The sequence below is a fragment of the Bubalus kerabau genome, chromosome X, assembly GCF_029407905.1.
Source record: "Bubalus kerabau isolate K-KA32 ecotype Philippines breed swamp buffalo chromosome X, PCC_UOA_SB_1v2, whole genome shotgun sequence".
Lineage (NCBI taxonomy): Eukaryota > Metazoa > Chordata > Mammalia > Artiodactyla > Bovidae > Bubalus > Bubalus kerabau.
Window position 1 is genome coordinate 102298407 of NC_073647.1, and position 18107 is coordinate 102316513.

The following is an 18107-nucleotide window of genomic DNA, read 5'->3' on the forward strand; positions in this document are numbered from 1 at the left end:
GTTGAGGGCAGGGAGGACTGAAGGGAAAACCTTGAGGGGCTTGGTGGGGACAGTTGAACAGGTGGATCCCCAGAGATGGGAAATCCAAAGAAAGGGTATCAAAGGGAGGGGTTTCTTAAGGATTGGGGAAATTTTGCTGGGGAACAAGGTGCGCTGGAGAGCTCTGGGGGCAGGAGTGGGGTTTCCCAGGAATTTCAGGGCTCCAGGAGTGATTGCCTGGTGTTTGGAAGCTTCCAGGAAGGAAAATGCACTCGGAGGGCACCAGGGGTTGAGGTCTTCAGGGATCTGGAGGTTCTAAAACTGAGAAGTAGTTCTTGAGATGACTGAGAGTGGGGTTTTCAAAGGACGTGGGAATTCCAAATGTGAGGATTGGATTTAGGACCAGGAGTGAGGTTTCCCCAGGGACTTGAGCATTCTGAGGAGTGAGAAGAGGGATCTTGATGATCCAGGAGAGGACTTCTCAAGGGATGAGATTTCCAAAAGTGAGAGATAGATTCAAGGCCCAGACAGGGGTTGCCCAGGGATTTGGGGGTTCTCAGGGTAGGGTGTCAGTCGGAGAAGAGGCTTGCGAAAGACTTCCTCAGGCTGCGGATGGTCTCAGCTTTCACCTCATCCTGGCTAAGGCTGGGCCTGGGCGGGGCTGGCTCTGGAAGGTTGAAGGCATTGGTCAGAGACTGGGATTTGCTAGAGAGAAACAAGGTGGAGGCGTGGGAGGAAGGGGGAAGAGGAAGGGAGGAGGGGGAGAGAAACACAACGTTACCCCAGGCCCGGCCCCAGCCCTGCCCCTCTGGTCCTGGGGCTGTGCCTGTTACCCTCCCACCCAGCAGCACAGGCCTGGACCCTGAGGGATTCTCAGGAGTGGGGGAGTCCTGGGCTGGGTGGGAGGATCTGGATCCAGGGTGAGGAAGCCTGGGATGTATGGGAAGAGTTCTGGGCTGAATCTTCTCAGAATTCTAGACCAGATTGGGAGGTGTTTGATACAAGGTGATGATGGGCAGGAAGGTTTCTAGTCCAAGGGCGAGGAGTCCAGAAAGAGGGGTGGTGTAGGGCTTGGACCAAGGACAGGCTGGAAGGGGAAGATCTGAGGGGGGAGCAGTTGGATGGGGCAGGGAGGGCTTTTGAGGTAATGGAGGAGGTCTGGAATGGACAGAGAGGATAGTGTGATTTGGGAGGAGACTCGGATGGACAAGAAGGGAGCCTAGACTCTAGAGAAAGGAGGAGGATGACTGGAAAGTGAAGTAACTTAGGAGGATTGTGGATTGGGCTGGGAGGAGTTTGGGGGTTCAGTTGCAGGGAGGTTGGGTAGGAGGAGAATGAGTTGGGCAGGGAAGTACTGAAGAAGGGTTAGCAAGGCACCTGGGGTAGGCCAAGAGGAGCTGGGCTGGGGGGCTTTCCCAGGGCCTACAGGGAGGATTCTGAACTGAAAGGGGGGGTTCTCTGGAATGGAGGGTAGGAGCTTCTGTGAACCAGGAAGGGTCTGGCTCAGACTGGAACCGGAGAGAGAGCTGTTAGGACCCCGTGCAGGACCGGAGTCTGAGGAGCCGGGGATCCCAGGGCTGCCCTCCACGTGCAGGAGCCCATTTTGTGAGCAGCAAGGTGAGGGCTGCTGTGGGGTCCTCTTACTTGAGCTGCGGGTGTGGGGGTCCCCCGGCAGCAGCAGTGGCAGGTGGTGGCACATCCTGGCTGGGTTTCTGGGCCAGTTGTGGCTTGGTGGGACGTCCAGCAGGACCTGGGCCACTGGGTCGCGGCTGCTGTGTAGTGGGTGGCCCAGTGCGGGGCATGGGACCCGCCTGGCTGGCCTGGCGTGTGGGGCCAGCAGGGCCTGGGGGTTTCTGGGGTGGGCCCTGGCGCTGCTGACCACCCGGTGGAACTCCTGAGGCCTTTGGCGGAGCCTGACCAGAGACCGATGTCTGACGAGTAGCCTGTGGGGGGCCCGCCTGGCGCTGAGGAGATGGGGAGGCGGGTGGGCGGGTAGCTGGAGGTGCCCCAGGTCCTCCAGCCACTGGCCGGGATTGGCGGCCTTGACCCTGGGTCAGCGGTGTGGCCTGGGATGCAGGCTGCTGGGGCACTGATGTGGGACTTGGTAGACGCTGGGGCAGGGGGCTGCCAGCAGGGGGTCCAAGGCCCGAAAGGTGCTGCTGGCCCTGTGGGGTCGGGCGCTGCTGCAACGGGGGTCCCTGGCGTTGGGGGCCTGGGCCCGGCTGTGGAGGGCCGCCTGAGGGACAGAGAGAAAGTGCACATGTGAGAGCGAGCCAGTGAGAGGTAGGAGGCTACCGGGCAGAGTCAGGGCCCAGGAAGCTGGCCCCTCACTTACCCTGTGGCGGGGGTCGTTGCTGAGCTGGGGGCCCCGCTGGCTGCTGGGAGATCTGGCGGCCCAAGGGCAGGGCCCCTGGGGACGGAGTCTGCGGCAGAGGAGTGGAGCAGGAGAGGTTAAAAATAGTTACCAGCCAGTGGGGCATCAGCCAATCAGAATGACACGGGTTCCCTGTATGCTGGGTGTTGCCGCATTTGTGGCTGAGCTGAGGGATGGCAGGTTGTGGGGTGGGGGGGGGGGGGAATTTATTCCCAGGGGAGGGGTCAGGAGGTACTCAGGGAAGTCAGGGTAGCAACTATTTATCAAATTTTTAAATATTGGACAATTTTTAAAAGTTGGTCATTGCCGCAACACATGTGTGTCCCTGTGTTACTCTTAGCCTGCTGGTTATCAGCTTTATGACACAGCATGACCAAGGGCTGGCCTGCCCACATCTAGCCCCTGAGGGCCAGAGCCAGGGGCCTGACCTGGCTGTGGGAGCCCCTGCCAGGGGAGGCATCCCGCTGCTGCTGCCGGGGCAGGGCCTGGGCCATCTTGTTGACCACGAGCTCTACGATGAGCTGCTTGTCTTCATCCTGGTGGTCACCGATGAGCGGCATGGAGGAGCCCACCACCTGGAGGAGGAGAGGGGATCCGGTGAGGAGAGAAGCAGGAAGTGCATGGGAGGGCAAGGATGACAAAGTGCTTGAAAAGTTGGAAAGAGGCATGACTGGCAGCTGGCCAGGAAACAAACTTTGGTTTGAGAGGCACTGATTATGCAGTGTGGGAAGGCTTGTCTTTTACGAGATACCTTACAGCTTAGGATATACAAACAGGGATGAGCAAATGAGGGCTTACCTACCGGCCAAATCTGGCCCAGCACCTGTTTCTGTACAGTCCGCCCCCCTCCCCCACCGCCTCCTGAACTAAGGGTGGGTTTTATATTTTTTAATGGTTGAGAAAAAAACCAAAAGATTTCATGTCCTGAGAAAACTATATGAAATTTAAATTTCAGTGTCCATAAACCAAGTTTCATGGTAACACAACCCCCTTTACTTTCTTGCCATATTGTCTGTGGCTGCTCTTGTAGAACTGAGGAGCTGCAACAGACATTATATGGCCCACAAAGCCAAAAATACACACTGTCTGGCCTCGGTAGAAAAAGTTTGCCAATCCCTGCTTTATAGTTTGCTAGGTGCTTTGTCCTTTACAAAGAACTTTGGGGTTTATGTGCTACTTTACAGCATACAAAGCGCCTTGCCCTTGACAAAGGACTGTTGCATATATGGTGTGTTTAGGCTTTAGAAAGTACTTTGCAAAGGGCACCACTGTTTACAAGATGCTTACCATTTATAAAGCACTACCATTTACCGTGCACTCTGAATTTTCAAGGTATTTTAGTTTACGAATTGCTTTACTGTTTGCTGGGGACACTGCTGCTTACAGAGAGCTTTAGAATTTTAAAAGCACTTTGCTATTCATGAAGCAGTACCTTCTTAAGGTACTTTACAGTTCGCAGAATGCTTTAGTGTCAGCCACCACTCTCTGAAGTTCTTTATAGCTTACAAAGTTCTTCGCTGTCAGCCAAGTGCAAGTTCACAGAATACTTTGAAGATTACTAAGTGCTTGGTCATTCACCATGGTGTCTCAGTTCACAGAGGACATTGTAATTGAACAAATATTTTGCTATTCACTAAAGATGTCCAAGTTTCACAGAGCAGTTTAGAATTTACTAAGAATTTTGCCACTTGCCAGGGAAATCCCAGTTCACAAGGCACTTTACAGTTTTACATACCGCCATTCATTCAGGGCTTTCTGGGCCCTGGCATGCTTCACAGAGTGTTGCTGCCCTGCACCTGCTAGTGTGTCTGTGCCCCCACCAAATTCTGGAGTGCTCCCACCTCAATGATGTGATCTCGTCCATCCTTGCCATGCAGCGCTTCCACTGCACAGATGTCCAATCCCCCAAAAATCTCTGAGCACGTGTCCACCCACAGCTTGTACCTGCCAAAATGCAAGGCGAGGAAGCCTGTCAGTACCTGGTCTGGGCAGCCACACTTCCACTCTTCCCCGCATCAGCCCCCACCAAGGTCAGGCCACCCACCTGTCAGACATAGCAATCTGCTCAAGCATCGCAGAACCAGTGTTGGTCTTCCAGTTTCCTGACACTGATGTCCTCCTGGAGAACAAAAGGAGACAGGAGAGAGGCTCAGGGGGCCTGGGCTGCACAAGGCAGGGCAGGGGGACCCCTCCCCAGGCCTTGGTCTTTCCACTCACATGTAGGCCTTGTAGTTCTGCCCAATCTTCTGGATGCGTACATCGTATTTGGCATCAATGAAGGGCTCGGTGGTGGCATACGTCTTGGTCAGTGCCACGACACTCGCAATGTCCTGGAAGTCATGCTGGTTGTCCACCTTGACCTATGGGAGTGGGGTGGGAGTCAGGGCCCAGTTAGGACGGGGCGGTAGTGGGCAGTGGGGGTGCCTTGGGGCAAATGACACAGGTGAGATGAGTGCACAGAAATTCAGTAGATAACCCCAAGGCAGTCAAGCATGTATTCATTCTGGGCCTCCTGGTTTTTACGTGTGCATGCAGATACCTCATGGGGTGTGAGTACATACAACCTGATTTTTAGACTCTTTTACTTTAAATGGGTCAGTTTATGGTATGTGCATTATACTCAATAAAGCTGTGAGAAAATTGTGTGTATATACAGTATATGAATATGGGCACCCAGACACAAAATCCATTGTATATACAATATATAAACAGAAGCATTGGCACAAACATAAAAATTACAAGTCTGCTTTCTATGAACACACAGACAAAATCAGATGGGTGGACAGCACACAGGATCCCGAGACCCTTGAATGTAAAAGATGACATAGTATGTGAGGCCTGCCTACATACAAACACAGGGCTGGAAACACTAACAAATAACAGGACACACAAAACTGGCTGAGTGCAGGATAGAAAACTGGGCCAACAAATGTAAGCACGTGGAAAAATACAAATAGATAAAGGACACACATACAGAATTATTTTATTCACTGAATACACAATATACTTCTACAGGCATACTTTCTTGGAGATACTGTGGATTTAGTTCTAGACCACCGCGATAAAGTGCAGGTCATAATAAAGCAAGTCACAAATTTTTTTGGTTTTCCAGTGCATATAGAAATTGTATTTATACTGTATTCTGTTAAGTGAAATACATATCTAAAAGAATAATGTACATACCTTAATTTTAAAATACTTTATTGCTAAAAGATGCTAGCCATCATCTGACAATGCAGGGTTGCCATGCACCTTCAATTTGTAAAAAAAAAAAAAAAAAAAAAAAAAAGTACCTGTGAAGAGCAATAAAGGGAAGTGCAATAGAACGAGGTATGCCTGTACTTACACCTGCACAGCGCCAGGAATACGCATCATTTACAAGCACACAGGTCCAAACCCCACCTGGCGACTTACCTTGCCCATCCCAGAGTGTGCGTGCCCCATCTTCACAACCACAGGGTACGTTGTGCTGCTGAGCTGGTAGGGTGGAAAGGCAGAGTGTGGTCAGTGGTCAGGGCATGAGGGCTGACAGCTTGGGGCAGGGGTGAGGGGAGCCCATCCAGTGGGAGCCACACTCAGCCATTTTCCCACAAGAGGTGGGTCAGAGATAGCCAGCTAGCAGCTGGGGGTCACACAGCACTTGGGAGCTCAGACTCCAACCCAGAGCCCTGCCTGCCTGTCCCTCCCTCCACCACCCCCGAGTCCCAGACTTCCCGCCTCTGCTTTCCCGGGCAGAGGCATGGGTAAGGGGTGGGGGACTTTTCCGGAAAAGGGAAAGTTTATTTTTACAGTGAATGGATGGATGATAGAGAAGTGAGTATGTGCATGTGCGTGTGTAGGGGTGTGGTGGTGAGCATGTAGCAACTGGACCCCTCAGCCAGGCCTTGTATGTGCATCTCCTCCACACACATACACAACCCAGAGACAGACAAACCCTCAGAACTCAGATCTACACTGCCACACCCAGAGGTTCCCACACACGCTGAGACCCAGACAGTGGAAAGACCCACCGCCAACACAAGCTCTGGAGCACGCCTTGTTCTCTGGCCACACAGCCAGCCAGCCAGCCCAGCAGTATACACTCAACACTTGTAGACATGCAGTCCATACTTTTGGGCACAGAGGTACACACAGCCCTCCTCTCACCCAAAGCCATGTAACAGAGGGACACACAACACAAAGATTACCTGTGCAACACTGAGACCCAACCCTCAGAGGCACACAGAAGTGTGACAGGCACATACAACAGAACTGGGTACATATTCAACACTCACACATACAATATTCCTAGGCGTATGCACACCGAACGGAAAGACCCCCTCTACATCCAGAGGTACACACACTTCTAGGTATTCACAGAAGCACTGAGACCCACAACACAGAGACACACCACCCTCCTGGACACATACAAAATGTATCTAGGGACACACATACATATAAAACTTGCCTTGCCATATATACAAACAGGCATGTACACAACCAGGGACATCACAACCTCTTAAGTACATGAACAACACTGGGGTGTGTATGTGCACGCACACACATTTAGGTGTGAGGATACCTCAAGTCTCCCCCGACCCTGGGCAGGGTAGAGGGAACTGAGTTAGCCGACCCCAGCCTCACCACACATGGATGCACACACAGGGTTGTGCCCTCCCTCCGCTGTGTCGACGGGCGACAGGGTAGAGAGCAGCATTCCCGGAGGGGCTGCTGGGGTGGTGGCGGTTCTCAGTTCCCGACACAGGCACAGGAAGCCCGCAAGGTCAGGGTGACCGATTGACCTTCAGGCCTCACCCTCCCTCCACCGCCCCCCTACCTTCCTCATTTCCCAAATGAGTGGCGTCACGATGGGGTGCTGAGAAGCACCGAGTTGTTACCTTGTTGCCAGGATGCTTTAGATAGCGTTCCAGGCAAACCGGGCAGAAATGGCAGGTGATGTAACACAGGCGCACACCCAGCTTACGGGGTGACAGCACACCCTTAGTTCCGTGCGCAACCCAGACCTGCTTTACAGAGGCAGATACAACTCCAGAAGCAACACAAACATAGTGGGCTCTCCGAAACATTCAGGTACACACCGCACACACACCACACACCGCACACACACCACACACATACCGCACACCACACAGAGGAGCACACACCACCTAAAACCACACACACACCCCTCAGAAGCAGAGACACAACAGGATGCTGTGTGTAAGCGCACATGCACACTCCCCCCTGAAGTCTTTAGGCCCCTTTTATAAACCTTGTTTTCTCTGGACCTGAGCCTGAACACAACACTGTATGTATGTGTGTGTGTGCCCACACATGCTGTGCCTGTAGGGATCTCTGAACACTGGGATCCCTGAGCCAGCCCTAGGTTTGAATCTTGGCCTCTCCTCTTCCTAAGGCCATGTTTAACCCCAAGCAGGTCACTTAAGCCCCTCCAGGCCTCAGTTTCCTGATCTGTACATAGGGCACAATCAGGCCCAAGCACTTGGTGTGTGGGAGGACTGTCAGGTGTCTGCACACCCAGCTGAACCCCACATCCCCCACACCCACCTCACCAGGTGGCCATACCAGCTGGACTACCCCTCCAGAAAACCCCACTGGTTTCGAGATCTGCACAATAACCCGCATCCACACAACCCCTCATGTGTAGACAGTGGGCAAAACTCTGTGCTGACTCAGGTTTCAGACTCAGAGAGCTGGCGTCAGAAGCAGCGCTAGCGAGGGGCTGCAGCAGGACTTTCCCTGCCCTCACTTCTCCCTTTGCCCCACCACTGACTTACTCAGCCCCCGTCTCATCACTCTCACTCCCCACTTTCACAATCAGCTTCTCTAAATTCCTGGTTTATGTCTCTTCCCCCTTATCTAGTCCCCCCCCCCCACCTCCGCCCCAACCCAAAGAGTCATTTCTTCACTCTCATTCCTGGGCAGATCACTCGACCCTTTTGTCTGTTTCCTCATCAGGATAATGAGAACAGGAACAGTCTCTAACTCACAGATTTTTGTGAGGAACACAACAGCTATTTCAGACAAAACATTTAGCACTGGCATGGTAAAGCCTGTGCTGGCTTTAGTATCTGGCACACAGGAAGTCTCCATCCTCAAAAAGTGTTGAGCACTATTATTATTATTGATTTTAACATCCCTAGGTTCAGATCAGATCGTCGCCCTAGGTTCAGATCAGATCGTCGCTCAGTCGTGTCGACTCTTTGCGACCCCATGAATCGCAGCACACCAGGCCTCCCTGTCGTTAGCCAATATTAATAGACAAGGAGGTAATCGGGACTGATGACATAGAGTAGCTACAAAGATTTAAGAGCAGTGTTTGATGTGTAGTAATAGTAAGAACTCCCTAGTGCTGGCAGTAGTTTCTGTTGTGGTGGTATTGGTGATGGTGATGGTTGTGCTAACCTTGCTGAGTTAATCAAGCTTAATTAGCAAGGAGGTAACAGAGATCTGACGACAGAATTACACGAAGGCTTCAGGGCACAGTATATAGTAAGTGCTCCGGAAGAGGCTGCTATCATCATTATTGGCTTGTCCTCCCTGAACTAACCAAGGATGTTAACTGGCCCTCAGAGCCCTTTCCCAGGACCCAGGGAAGGTCCAGGCAGCATCTGGAAGCTGGTGGACAGATTGTCTCACCCCACCCCCCACCAGGGGCATGGGAAGGTTGGTGGGGAAGAGGGAGGGCAGGATGGGAGGGGATCTGTTTTCTACTGACTCACTGGCCTCTTTCACCACCTTTCAGCTCCCCCCACCCCAATGCTCATTCATTCACTGGCAGCTTCCCTGCTTTCCAGGACTGTGCTCTGCCTGGGTTAAGATCCTGGCACCAGTTAGCCTAGGTTCAAATCCCAGCCATGCCCTGTGGTCCTGGGAAAGTTCTTCAGTTCCTCTCTGCCTCCTCTGGGAAATGGGGATAATATCAATAACCATCTCAGAGGCTTATCATGAGCTTGAAGTGAGTTGTGTTAGTTGCTCAGTTGTGTCTGATTCTTTGCGACCCCATGGACTGTAGCCTGCCAGGCTCCTCTGTCCATGGGATTCTCCAGGCAAGAATACCCGAGTGGGTTGCCATTTCCTTCTCCATGAAGTGAGTTGGTGCTATATAAATGCTGATTGTTTGCCTGTTTTTGTTTTTGTTTTTTTCTGAGAGGGGTTAAGATCCAGGCTTTGGCTCTACGACCTGAGTTCAAATCCCAGTTCTGCCACTTATTAACTGTGAGCTTGGATAAATCATTTAACCGCCTGTGCCTCAGTTTCCCCACTGTATCCGTCCTCCATTCACCTGACCTATCTCCCTCCACTGTTTCTATTTGTTTGCTCTCTGCCTCCCCCCACAGTAGTTGCACACCAAAGTGTTTATTGAAGGAAGGAACCATTTGGGCTTCACCCATGAGGGGTTTGGGGGGATGTGGGTGATCAGTTAGATTCTGGAGACTTTAGGGAATTGCATTGGGCGGAATCCTGTCTGTAACCCTCCGCTGAGACCGCCTGGAGGGATAGTGCCTGACGTGGAGACGGGGGAGGGGGTGGTCAGGGCGAGGCTCTGGGGGAGGGAGAGGAGAAGGATGCATCTCCTTTTTGGCAGTCCAGGGCCCGCCCCTTGGCCTCCGCGGATGGTGGGCGGATGAGTAATGCATCCAGGAAGCCTGGAGGCCTGTGGTTTCCTACCGCTGCTGCTACCCCGCCCTCGCATGGATATTTATCCTCCGCAGCTCAGGCCCTGCCGCCATCGCCGCAGACCCAGCGCCCAGAGAGGCTACACCAGAGGTAGGCAGGGGCTTGGGCGGCCCGCAGGGCCTGGAACTGGGCTGGAGCTTTCCTGCCTGATACTCGGCTGCTCAGCCTGGCCGGCGGGTACCAGGACCTTGGGCTGGAGCAGGGGAAAAGGGCGGGGGCGGGGGAGGGGGGCTGGAATCGCTCTTTCAATCCCAGCACTCCCAACTCCTTTGAACCCCTGACATCCATCCCCAGCTCCCCTAAAGCCACGAGCCCCGAAAGCCACGAGCCCCTAAAGCCACAGCTGTCTCCCAAGCTGCCAAGTCCCCTAAATTCCCTCTTTGTCCCCCAGCAACCCAAACCCCCGAAGCTCCCTCAGCCCCCACAATCCCTAGCTTCCCAAATTCCCAACTCCCTAAACTCAAAGCTTTCTCTGCACCCTAATTCCTCAGGCACCCCACCCCCTTAAGCCCTCAAACTCTGTCAACTTCTTAAATCCCCAAGCTCCTCCAAATTCCTCAACTTCCTTCAACTGCCCCACCTCCTCTACAACTCAATATGCACAACCCCCAAACTCCCAACCTCCCTGCAAACTCCTTCAGCTCCCCTAACCCCAAATTCTTCAGCCCCAACTCCTCAACCCTCCCACTTCTTTGGCACCCCGAAATTCTCCAACTCCCCCAGCCCCCTAAACACTGCAGCCCCATAACTCACCCACTTACCTAGTGCTCAAAGTTGAAATTGCTCAAACTCCATGACTCCTAAACTCTCCTGACTCCCTATCCCCCTAAACTCTCCTGGGTTCTCAAATCCCCAAGCCCCTTAAAATCCCCACTGTGTGTGTGTGGAGGGGTGTGGTGTAGAGTGGGGTGGGAGGCCTGCCCAGGTATGTGGATCAGCTGGGCTGGGGGCCCTCTGAACCCTCCCCCCCCCACAGAACGCACCATGGCCCCCTTTGCACCCATGGCCTCTGGCATCCTGTTGCTGCTGTGGCTCACGGCCCCCAGCCGAGCCTGTACCTGCGTCCCACCCCACCCACAGACGGCCTTCTGCAGCTCCGATGTCGGTGAGTGTGCCCACCTCGCCCACACACTCCCAGCTCTGGTTTCCCTCTCAGGTCAGCGGGGTGCACGAGGGTGCCTACCTCTAGAACAATTCCACTCAGCACACTGACTCTGCTTTAGCTGCTCTGCATCCTCACGCTTTCTTGATTACTCAAGGCCCAGACCAACCTCAGAGCCCTTGTACTGGCTGCTGCTTCTGCCTGGTATACCCATCCCCCCAGGTATCCACATAAGTGGCTGCCTTAAATGTCACCTTCTCAGGATGACCTTCCCTGACCACCCTATTCAAAACTTGAACCCCTGTCCCCTAGTACTCCTGATCCCCCTCACCCAGCTCTGAAGTTCCCTATCACACTTACTACCTTCTAACGTCCCATATACTTAATTATTTCACGTGTGTTTAGTCTCCTCCTAGTTAGACTGTGAGCACCACAAAGGGAGAGATTTCTGTGTTTTGTTCCCTGCTGTGTCCCTGACACCCAGAACAGTGCTCTGGCACGGAGGAGATGCTCTAAAATATTTGTTGTGTGAACAAACACAGGATGAATATAGGAAAAAGGGTTGAAGCAGTGCTTGGCCAAGAATAGGCATTCAACATACACATGAGACAATTAACAAATGTATAAATCTCTAGGGTGCTGTCTGGCATCCAGCAATCCCTATTTAAGGATGTGCTTTGCTAGTATTATTGTGATTATTTGTATTGGCCCCTTGTAGTCCCTTTGACTTGTTTTTGTTTCCCCTCTTCTTTTGCAGTCATCAGGGCCAAGTTCGTGGGGACCGCAGAAGTCAATGAGACTGCCTTATACCAGCGTTATGAGATCAAGATGACTAAGGTAACCCTTCAGTTCTTGCCCCAGCAGTTCCTAACATCTTCCTCCCCATCAGAATAAAAGCCTCTGGCCACTGGTTTGGCGGGAAAGTTAGCTGTGATCTCAGGATGCTATCTGACTTCAGGGAAGAATGTGGAGTGGGAGGACTGTGTCAGTACAAGACTCTTGCCTTCATCCACTGACAGATGTTCAAAGGGTTCAGTGCCTTGAGGGATGCCCCTGACATCCGGTTCATCTACACCCCTGCCATGGAGAGCGTCTGCGGATACTTCCACAGGTCCCAGAACCGCAGTGAGGAGTTTCTCATAGCTGGTGAGGTTCCACCCCATCGCCCTGTGCCACGCCAACCCTCCGCTGCTGCCTGGCAACTGCGCAAGTGCAAGGGAAGGGAGGCTCTAAAAGAATGGTCCCCGTTGAAATGAGGAATGCCCTAATTTCAGCCTATCAGAAGGCTGGGGCTTTACCCAGCGGGTGTCGGAGGTCCTGGGACACCAATCTGGTGCCACTCTGTCCCTGGCTCAGCCAATCAGAAGCTGCCTATTGACCCCCCCTCCCCCACCACAGGACAATTGTCGAATGGGCACCTGCACATCACCACCTGCAGTTTTGTGGCTCCCTGGAACAGCATGAGTTCTGCTCAGCGCCGGGGATTCACCAAGACCTATGCTGCTGGTTGTGAGGAATGCACAGTGAGTGCCTGGAGCCTGCCTACCTCCTGGAGAACAGTCCTTTGTCTTGTCCCCAAACCACGGCTTGTTTCTTGCTCCCTCTAGCTATTCCTTGTCCCCATGGCTGCTCCCCAAACCCTAGGGATATTCCTATTCTCTCTTGCTGTTTCCTCAAATCCGAGACTGTTCCTCGGACATTCTGCTTGTTCCTTTGCCCTGTGTCTGATACCTGGGGATTCGCAGTTCCCTAGACTATCTGCCGGAGAAGGCAGTGGCAACCCACTCCAGTGTTCTTGCCTGGAAAATCCCATGGACGGAGGAGCCTGGTAGGCTGCAGTCCATGGGGTCGCTAGGAGTCGGACATGACTGAGCAACTTTACTTTCACTTTTCACTTTTCATGCATTGGAGAAGGAAATGGCAACCCACTCCAGTATTCTTGCCTGGAGAATCCCAGGGACAGAGGAGCCTGGTGGGCTGCCGTCTATGGGGTCGCACAGAGTTGAACACGACTGAAGCGACACAGCAGCAGCAGCAGACTATCTGCCTGCTTTCTGTTCCTCTCACTCCCCCTTGTGACTGCTCTGCCACTCGGAGGGTTCCAGGATTGCTCCCTGATGGCCCTGGAAGTCCTCTGACCCCAGTGACTGTCTCTGAGCCCCATGTCTCCTTCTTAGGCTTAAGTTTCCTGCCTTCCAGTTGTTCCCTGCTACTGCCAGCTATTCCCCGTCCAATGGGACGGTCCCCCCAGGTGACCTGCCTGACTGCTCCCCTACCACCATTCCAGGAAACTGATCTTTGACATGGATTGCTGTCATCTCACCAAGCCCAATGACTATTCCCCACAATGGGAGGGACTGTTTTTGAGTCTGTACCCATGTCCGGTGACACCAGGTCTCCCTAGCAGCTCTGTGTTAACAGCTGAAGAGTGCAAAGTTCTCTGGAGGGGCAGGAGGAGAAGCCCTCAGAGCTGTTCCTCCCTCCCCTCCTCCAGGTGTTTCCCTGCTCATCCATCCCCTGCAAACTGCAGAGCGACACTCACTGCTTGTGGACGGACCAGCTGCTCACAGGCTCTGACAAGGGGTTCCAGAGCCGCCACCTGGCCTGCCTGCCCCGGGAGCCAGGGCTGTGCACCTGGCAGTCCTTGCGGGCCCAGATGGCCTGAATCCTGCCCCCAGCAGAAGCTGAAGCCCGCACAGTGTTCGCCCCTGTTTCCACTCCCACCTTTTTTTCTTCAAGAGGATGAAATAAAGAACTACCACCCAGCAGGCAGTCTCCCTGTGTAGTGTCTGGGAACAAACCCATGTCACTTGATGACCTGGTGGGGGTACCCGGGGACCAATGCTGAGGGAGTGAGGGGTGTCCAATGCTTTTTATATTTTATATACAGTTTGAGGTATTGATAATTATTCTGTACATTGGCATTAGCACTGCTGTCATGTAACCTGCCTTACCAACCATGACTTACTGGATTATCTCTCTACTCAATACTTAAAAGCATTTTACCAGACTAATTTGTCGTTCCTACTACATTGAGCTTTCTAGTTCAGAAATTATCCTACTGCTGCCACATGGCGGGGGCTTCCCAGGTGGCGCTAGTGGTAGAGAACCTGCCTGCTAATGCAGGAGATGTAAGAGATGCAGGTTCAATCCCTGGGTCGGGAAGATCGCCTGGAAGAGGAAATGGCAACCCACTGCAGTATTCTTGTTGGAGAATCCCATGGACAGAGGAGCCCGGCGGGCTACAGTCCATAGGGTCATGGAGTTGGGCACGACTGAAGTGACTTAGCACGCATGCATGCACACCAAATGGCAACCTCACTGGCAAATTCCCCTATTTACAAATCCCTCCACTGGACCAGCTCATTGACGAATGCCCTATCAATCATTTGTAAACAGCTCTCGCTTCAGGCGCTGTCCTGATGTCATCCAGGGAGGACGTTTTACCCCATCCAAACCTGTGGGTGTCACTGTTGCAACCTTAGGTTTGGTACTGTGAGTCTGACTTGAGTGAACAGGGAGACTTCCAGTAGGCCCAGAGATCGCCCCCAGCCCCCATCAACATAACCCAGCCAGGGACTCTGGAAGAAAGGGCAGCCCTGCCCCACTCCCCGCCACGGCCTATGGGAGATTTCTTGGAAGTATTCATTTGGGGACAAGGAGGGAGGGGGAGAAGGTGTGATCTGAAAATCCCCAAGTTCTGCCCTTCTCCATCCCCCCTATTTCTGCTCCCCTCACTCTTTTGATCAACTGAAGCAGTGAAGTGCAGCGAGGGTCCAAAATCAGGACCAACCAGGTGCATCAGCCTACCCGCACCTCCACCTTCCCCTACACAGCTGTCCATTCACCAAAACTTAGGCCTCTAGACTCAAGCCTCACCTTTCTGGTTCATCTTCCTCCCAAAAACCTGAGTGAGAGACCTTCCAAACACTCCTTTCCTCATGACTTCTTGCTTACACAGCTTGGCCCAGGCCCTTCTCAGTCCCTAGAACCTGCTCCTTACACTCCAAAGATCCAACTGAAGTGAGGTCCCTGGGAACTGGGCTTTCAGATTGGTGCAAACATTCAGTAGAACACTCAAGTGTCCTGTTGACTGGAATCTGCTTTACATAGATATTTGTCGAAGGAAGGGCTTCCCAAGTGACTCAGTGGTAAAGAATCTGCCTGCAATGCAGGAGACCCAGGTTTGATCCCTGAGTCATGAAGATCCCCCTGGAGGAGGAAATGGCAACTCACTCCAGTATTCTTGCCTGGAGAATCCAATGGACAGAGGACCCTGGCCGGCTATAGTCCATGGGGTCACAAAGTTGGACACTACTAAGTGACTAACATTTTTACTTTGTTGAAGGAAAATACTTCCAAATTCCCTCCCATCAGACTACCTACTGGTGCTACCAGTAAGAACCCAGGTCTCCTCCAGGACATTCTGGGTCACCAAGTATGGCCCCCTAGATCCTCTTGGTCCATGTCCTTTTGTATTCCTGGAAGGTTCTGCCAGGGCTCAAGGTATGTCCCAGGGATGGATGGATTTTGAGCACCCAATGGCTACCTGTGCAGATATTTCCAGCAACAATTTGTGTCTTAATATTTACATGTTGGTTATACCCTGGGAGGATTGAACCCTGTCCACCAAAAGGGGCAAATGGCAGCCTCTGCTGATGGGTACAAAGAAAGGACCTGGGCTCTGGCCTTGTCTCTATTGGCTCAGCTGCCTGCAAGTGTCTGGCAGCTTCTGACAGTTCACTAAACCCTAGTACCAGCTCCCTGCACTCTTACACTGTTTCCTGACCCCAGGGCCTGTTCTCTGCATGTATTCATGTGTGTTCAGTCGTGTCCAACTCTTTGCAACCCCATGGACTATCACCTGCCAGGCTCCTCTGTCCATGGGATTCTCCAGGCAAGAATACTGCAGTGGGTAACCATGTCCTTCTCCCAGGATCTTCCTGACCCAGGGATCGAACCCACATCTCCTGCATTGGCAGGCAGATTCTTTACCGAGACACCTACGAAGTGCCCTAAGCTCTCCATTATTTTACCCCTGGGAGGAAAGTGGCAGTAGAAGGATGAAGCCTATTGTGGAAATGGTTCTCCTGCCAACCTGCCCACCTACAGGTAGTACCCTGGATCAGGACTCTGTACTTCATGGGATAACCACCAGGCCCTACTGCAGCCCTTTTCACAGAGTCTCAACACACAAGATCACCTCCCCCAGACCCCAGCAGGAGCTCCAGGCAAGATATGCATAGTCCTGGGGTCATTACACCCCCCATCACTCTTCTGGAAAATCAACTAAAGGACTTCTCTGGTGGTCCAGTGGTTAAGACTCCACACTTCCCATGCAGGGGCCACAGGTTCGATCTCTGGTTGGGGAACTAAGAATCCGCATGCTGCACTACAGCCAAAAAAAAAAAAAAAAAAGAAAATCCACTAAAGTAAGTAAACTGAGTTGCCTTTCACCCCTAGCATTCCATGTGTCTGTGTGTGAATCTCTGATTGGAAGAGACTCTGATGGCTGAGAAGAAGCAAGTGGGGGGGTGGCAGTCCTGTGAGGTGTGCAGCATGGGGTCCAGCTCCACGGGTAGCCTGGGGGCTGGCCCTTCTCACCCAAGCCTCAGTTGTTGATGTTGTTCAATCGCCCAGTTGTGTCCGACTCTTTGCAACCCCATGGACTGCAGCATCTGTCCCTCACCATCTCCGGAAGTTTGCCCAAGATCATGTCCATTGCATCAGTGATATCATCCAGCCATCTCATCCTCTGACGCCCTCTTCTCCTGCCCTCAACCTTTCCCAGCATCTCCCTGAAAGATGGGCCTTGCAGTCCCTACCCAGAATCCTTCTGAAGTCTGTGCTAGCGTTGGAGGATGATTAATGAGTGCATTCACCCACTGGGTATTTTGGGGGTGTCAAAACACATGAAACTCTCATAACAATAACTTCCTATATAATGTTACAGTAATTTAAATTTCTAGACTGGTAGTGTAGTGTAGTGATTAAGAACCTAAACACTCAAGCCAGGTCATTTGCATTCAAATCCCGCCCGTTACATGTACTAGCTCTGTGACCTTGGGAAAATTACATTACCTCTTTATACCTCAGTTTCCACCTCTGTAATATTGGTATAAAACGAATGCCTAACTCATAGGCATGTAACTTTACGTGTAAAGTGCCTGGAACAGTGCTAGGTACATAGCACTTGTAAGTATTAATTAGGAGTAGTATGATAAATGTTATTTAATGTTTAATAGTGATTATCTGTATCACTAATGATTATTTACAATATTGAAAATCATGTTTAATGTCGGGAATGATAATTTACAATATTAGAAATAATGTATAATATCAGTAGTAATAATTGAATGCACCCTGGAAAACTTAGTTTAACTCATCATCCTGATATCTTCCCCAGAGATGTAACAAATATTTAATACGCTCATGTGTTATTTTTTCTTATCATGTGAGACTTTTACACTGCTTCCCAATGTCCAAATCACCCCACTTACAAATACTGACATTTTCAAAGACTTCTGAAGGCAAGCCCTCCCCTCAGTGATAACGTTCCCCACTATGAAGTCCTCACTGTGGACAAATCATCACATTTATAAATCTCTATTGCTGCCAAAACTATAGGTGACAAATCTCTAAGCCCTTGGCATATTTTTTCCTTTGAAATGTCCCCTCTCTTCACTGCACAAATTCCCTTTTCCACAAATATCCCAGTAAAAAATACCTCTGTTGAGCTACCTTCTTTATTCATAAACATCTGATTGATGAATCTCCACTGATGACCTCCCACTGACAAGTCTCCCCATTCACAAATACCCAGGAGCAATCTATCATCCACTGATGGACTCTAGTGACAAATATCTCTCTTGATGATTACCCAATCTGTTGGCATATCTCCTATGACCACTCAGTTGAAAAATCTTTCTACTCATGAATACCTTTTAATGACATAATTCTCATTGATAACCT

General features: G+C 51.7%; 2 protein-coding genes across 4 annotated transcripts in view; one reads left to right on the forward strand and one right to left on the reverse strand.

Moving 5' to 3' along the window:
- The window catches only part of TIMP1 (TIMP metallopeptidase inhibitor 1), a 76415-nt gene extending 62512 nt beyond the window's left edge, over window positions 1-13903 (forward strand). The window contains exons 2-7 of one of the 2 annotated variants that reach the window (XM_055563170.1): window positions 10085-10123; window positions 11010-11138; window positions 11893-11972; window positions 12155-12281; window positions 12534-12658; window positions 13630-13903. In XM_055563170.1, the coding sequence (XP_055419145.1) occupies window positions 11018-11138; window positions 11893-11972; window positions 12155-12281; window positions 12534-12658; window positions 13630-13800 (624 nt within the window). In that variant the 5' untranslated portion in view covers window positions 10085-10123; window positions 11010-11017 and the 3' untranslated portion in view covers window positions 13801-13903. Of the gene's footprint in view, window positions 1-9966; window positions 10124-11009; window positions 11139-11892; window positions 11973-12154; window positions 12282-12533; window positions 12659-13629 lie in introns of those variants that run through there. The other variant, XM_055563169.1, reaches the window with a different exon arrangement.
- Window positions 390-18107, reverse strand: part of SYN1 (synapsin I) — a 53707-nt gene continuing 35989 nt past the window's right edge. The window contains exons 6-13 of one of the 2 annotated variants that reach the window (XM_055563163.1): window positions 5768-5830; window positions 4571-4713; window positions 4398-4472; window positions 4195-4297; window positions 2782-2928; window positions 2315-2402; window positions 1624-2215; window positions 390-646 (exon numbers count right to left, since the gene is read on the reverse strand). In XM_055563163.1, the coding sequence (XP_055419138.1) occupies window positions 619-646; window positions 1624-2215; window positions 2315-2402; window positions 2782-2928; window positions 4195-4297; window positions 4398-4472; window positions 4571-4713; window positions 5768-5830 (1239 nt within the window). In that variant the 3' untranslated portion in view covers window positions 390-618. Of the gene's footprint in view, window positions 685-1623; window positions 2216-2314; window positions 2403-2781; window positions 2929-4194; window positions 4298-4397; window positions 4473-4570; window positions 4714-5767; window positions 5831-18107 lie in introns of both variants that reach the window. The other variant, XM_055563164.1, reaches the window with a different exon arrangement.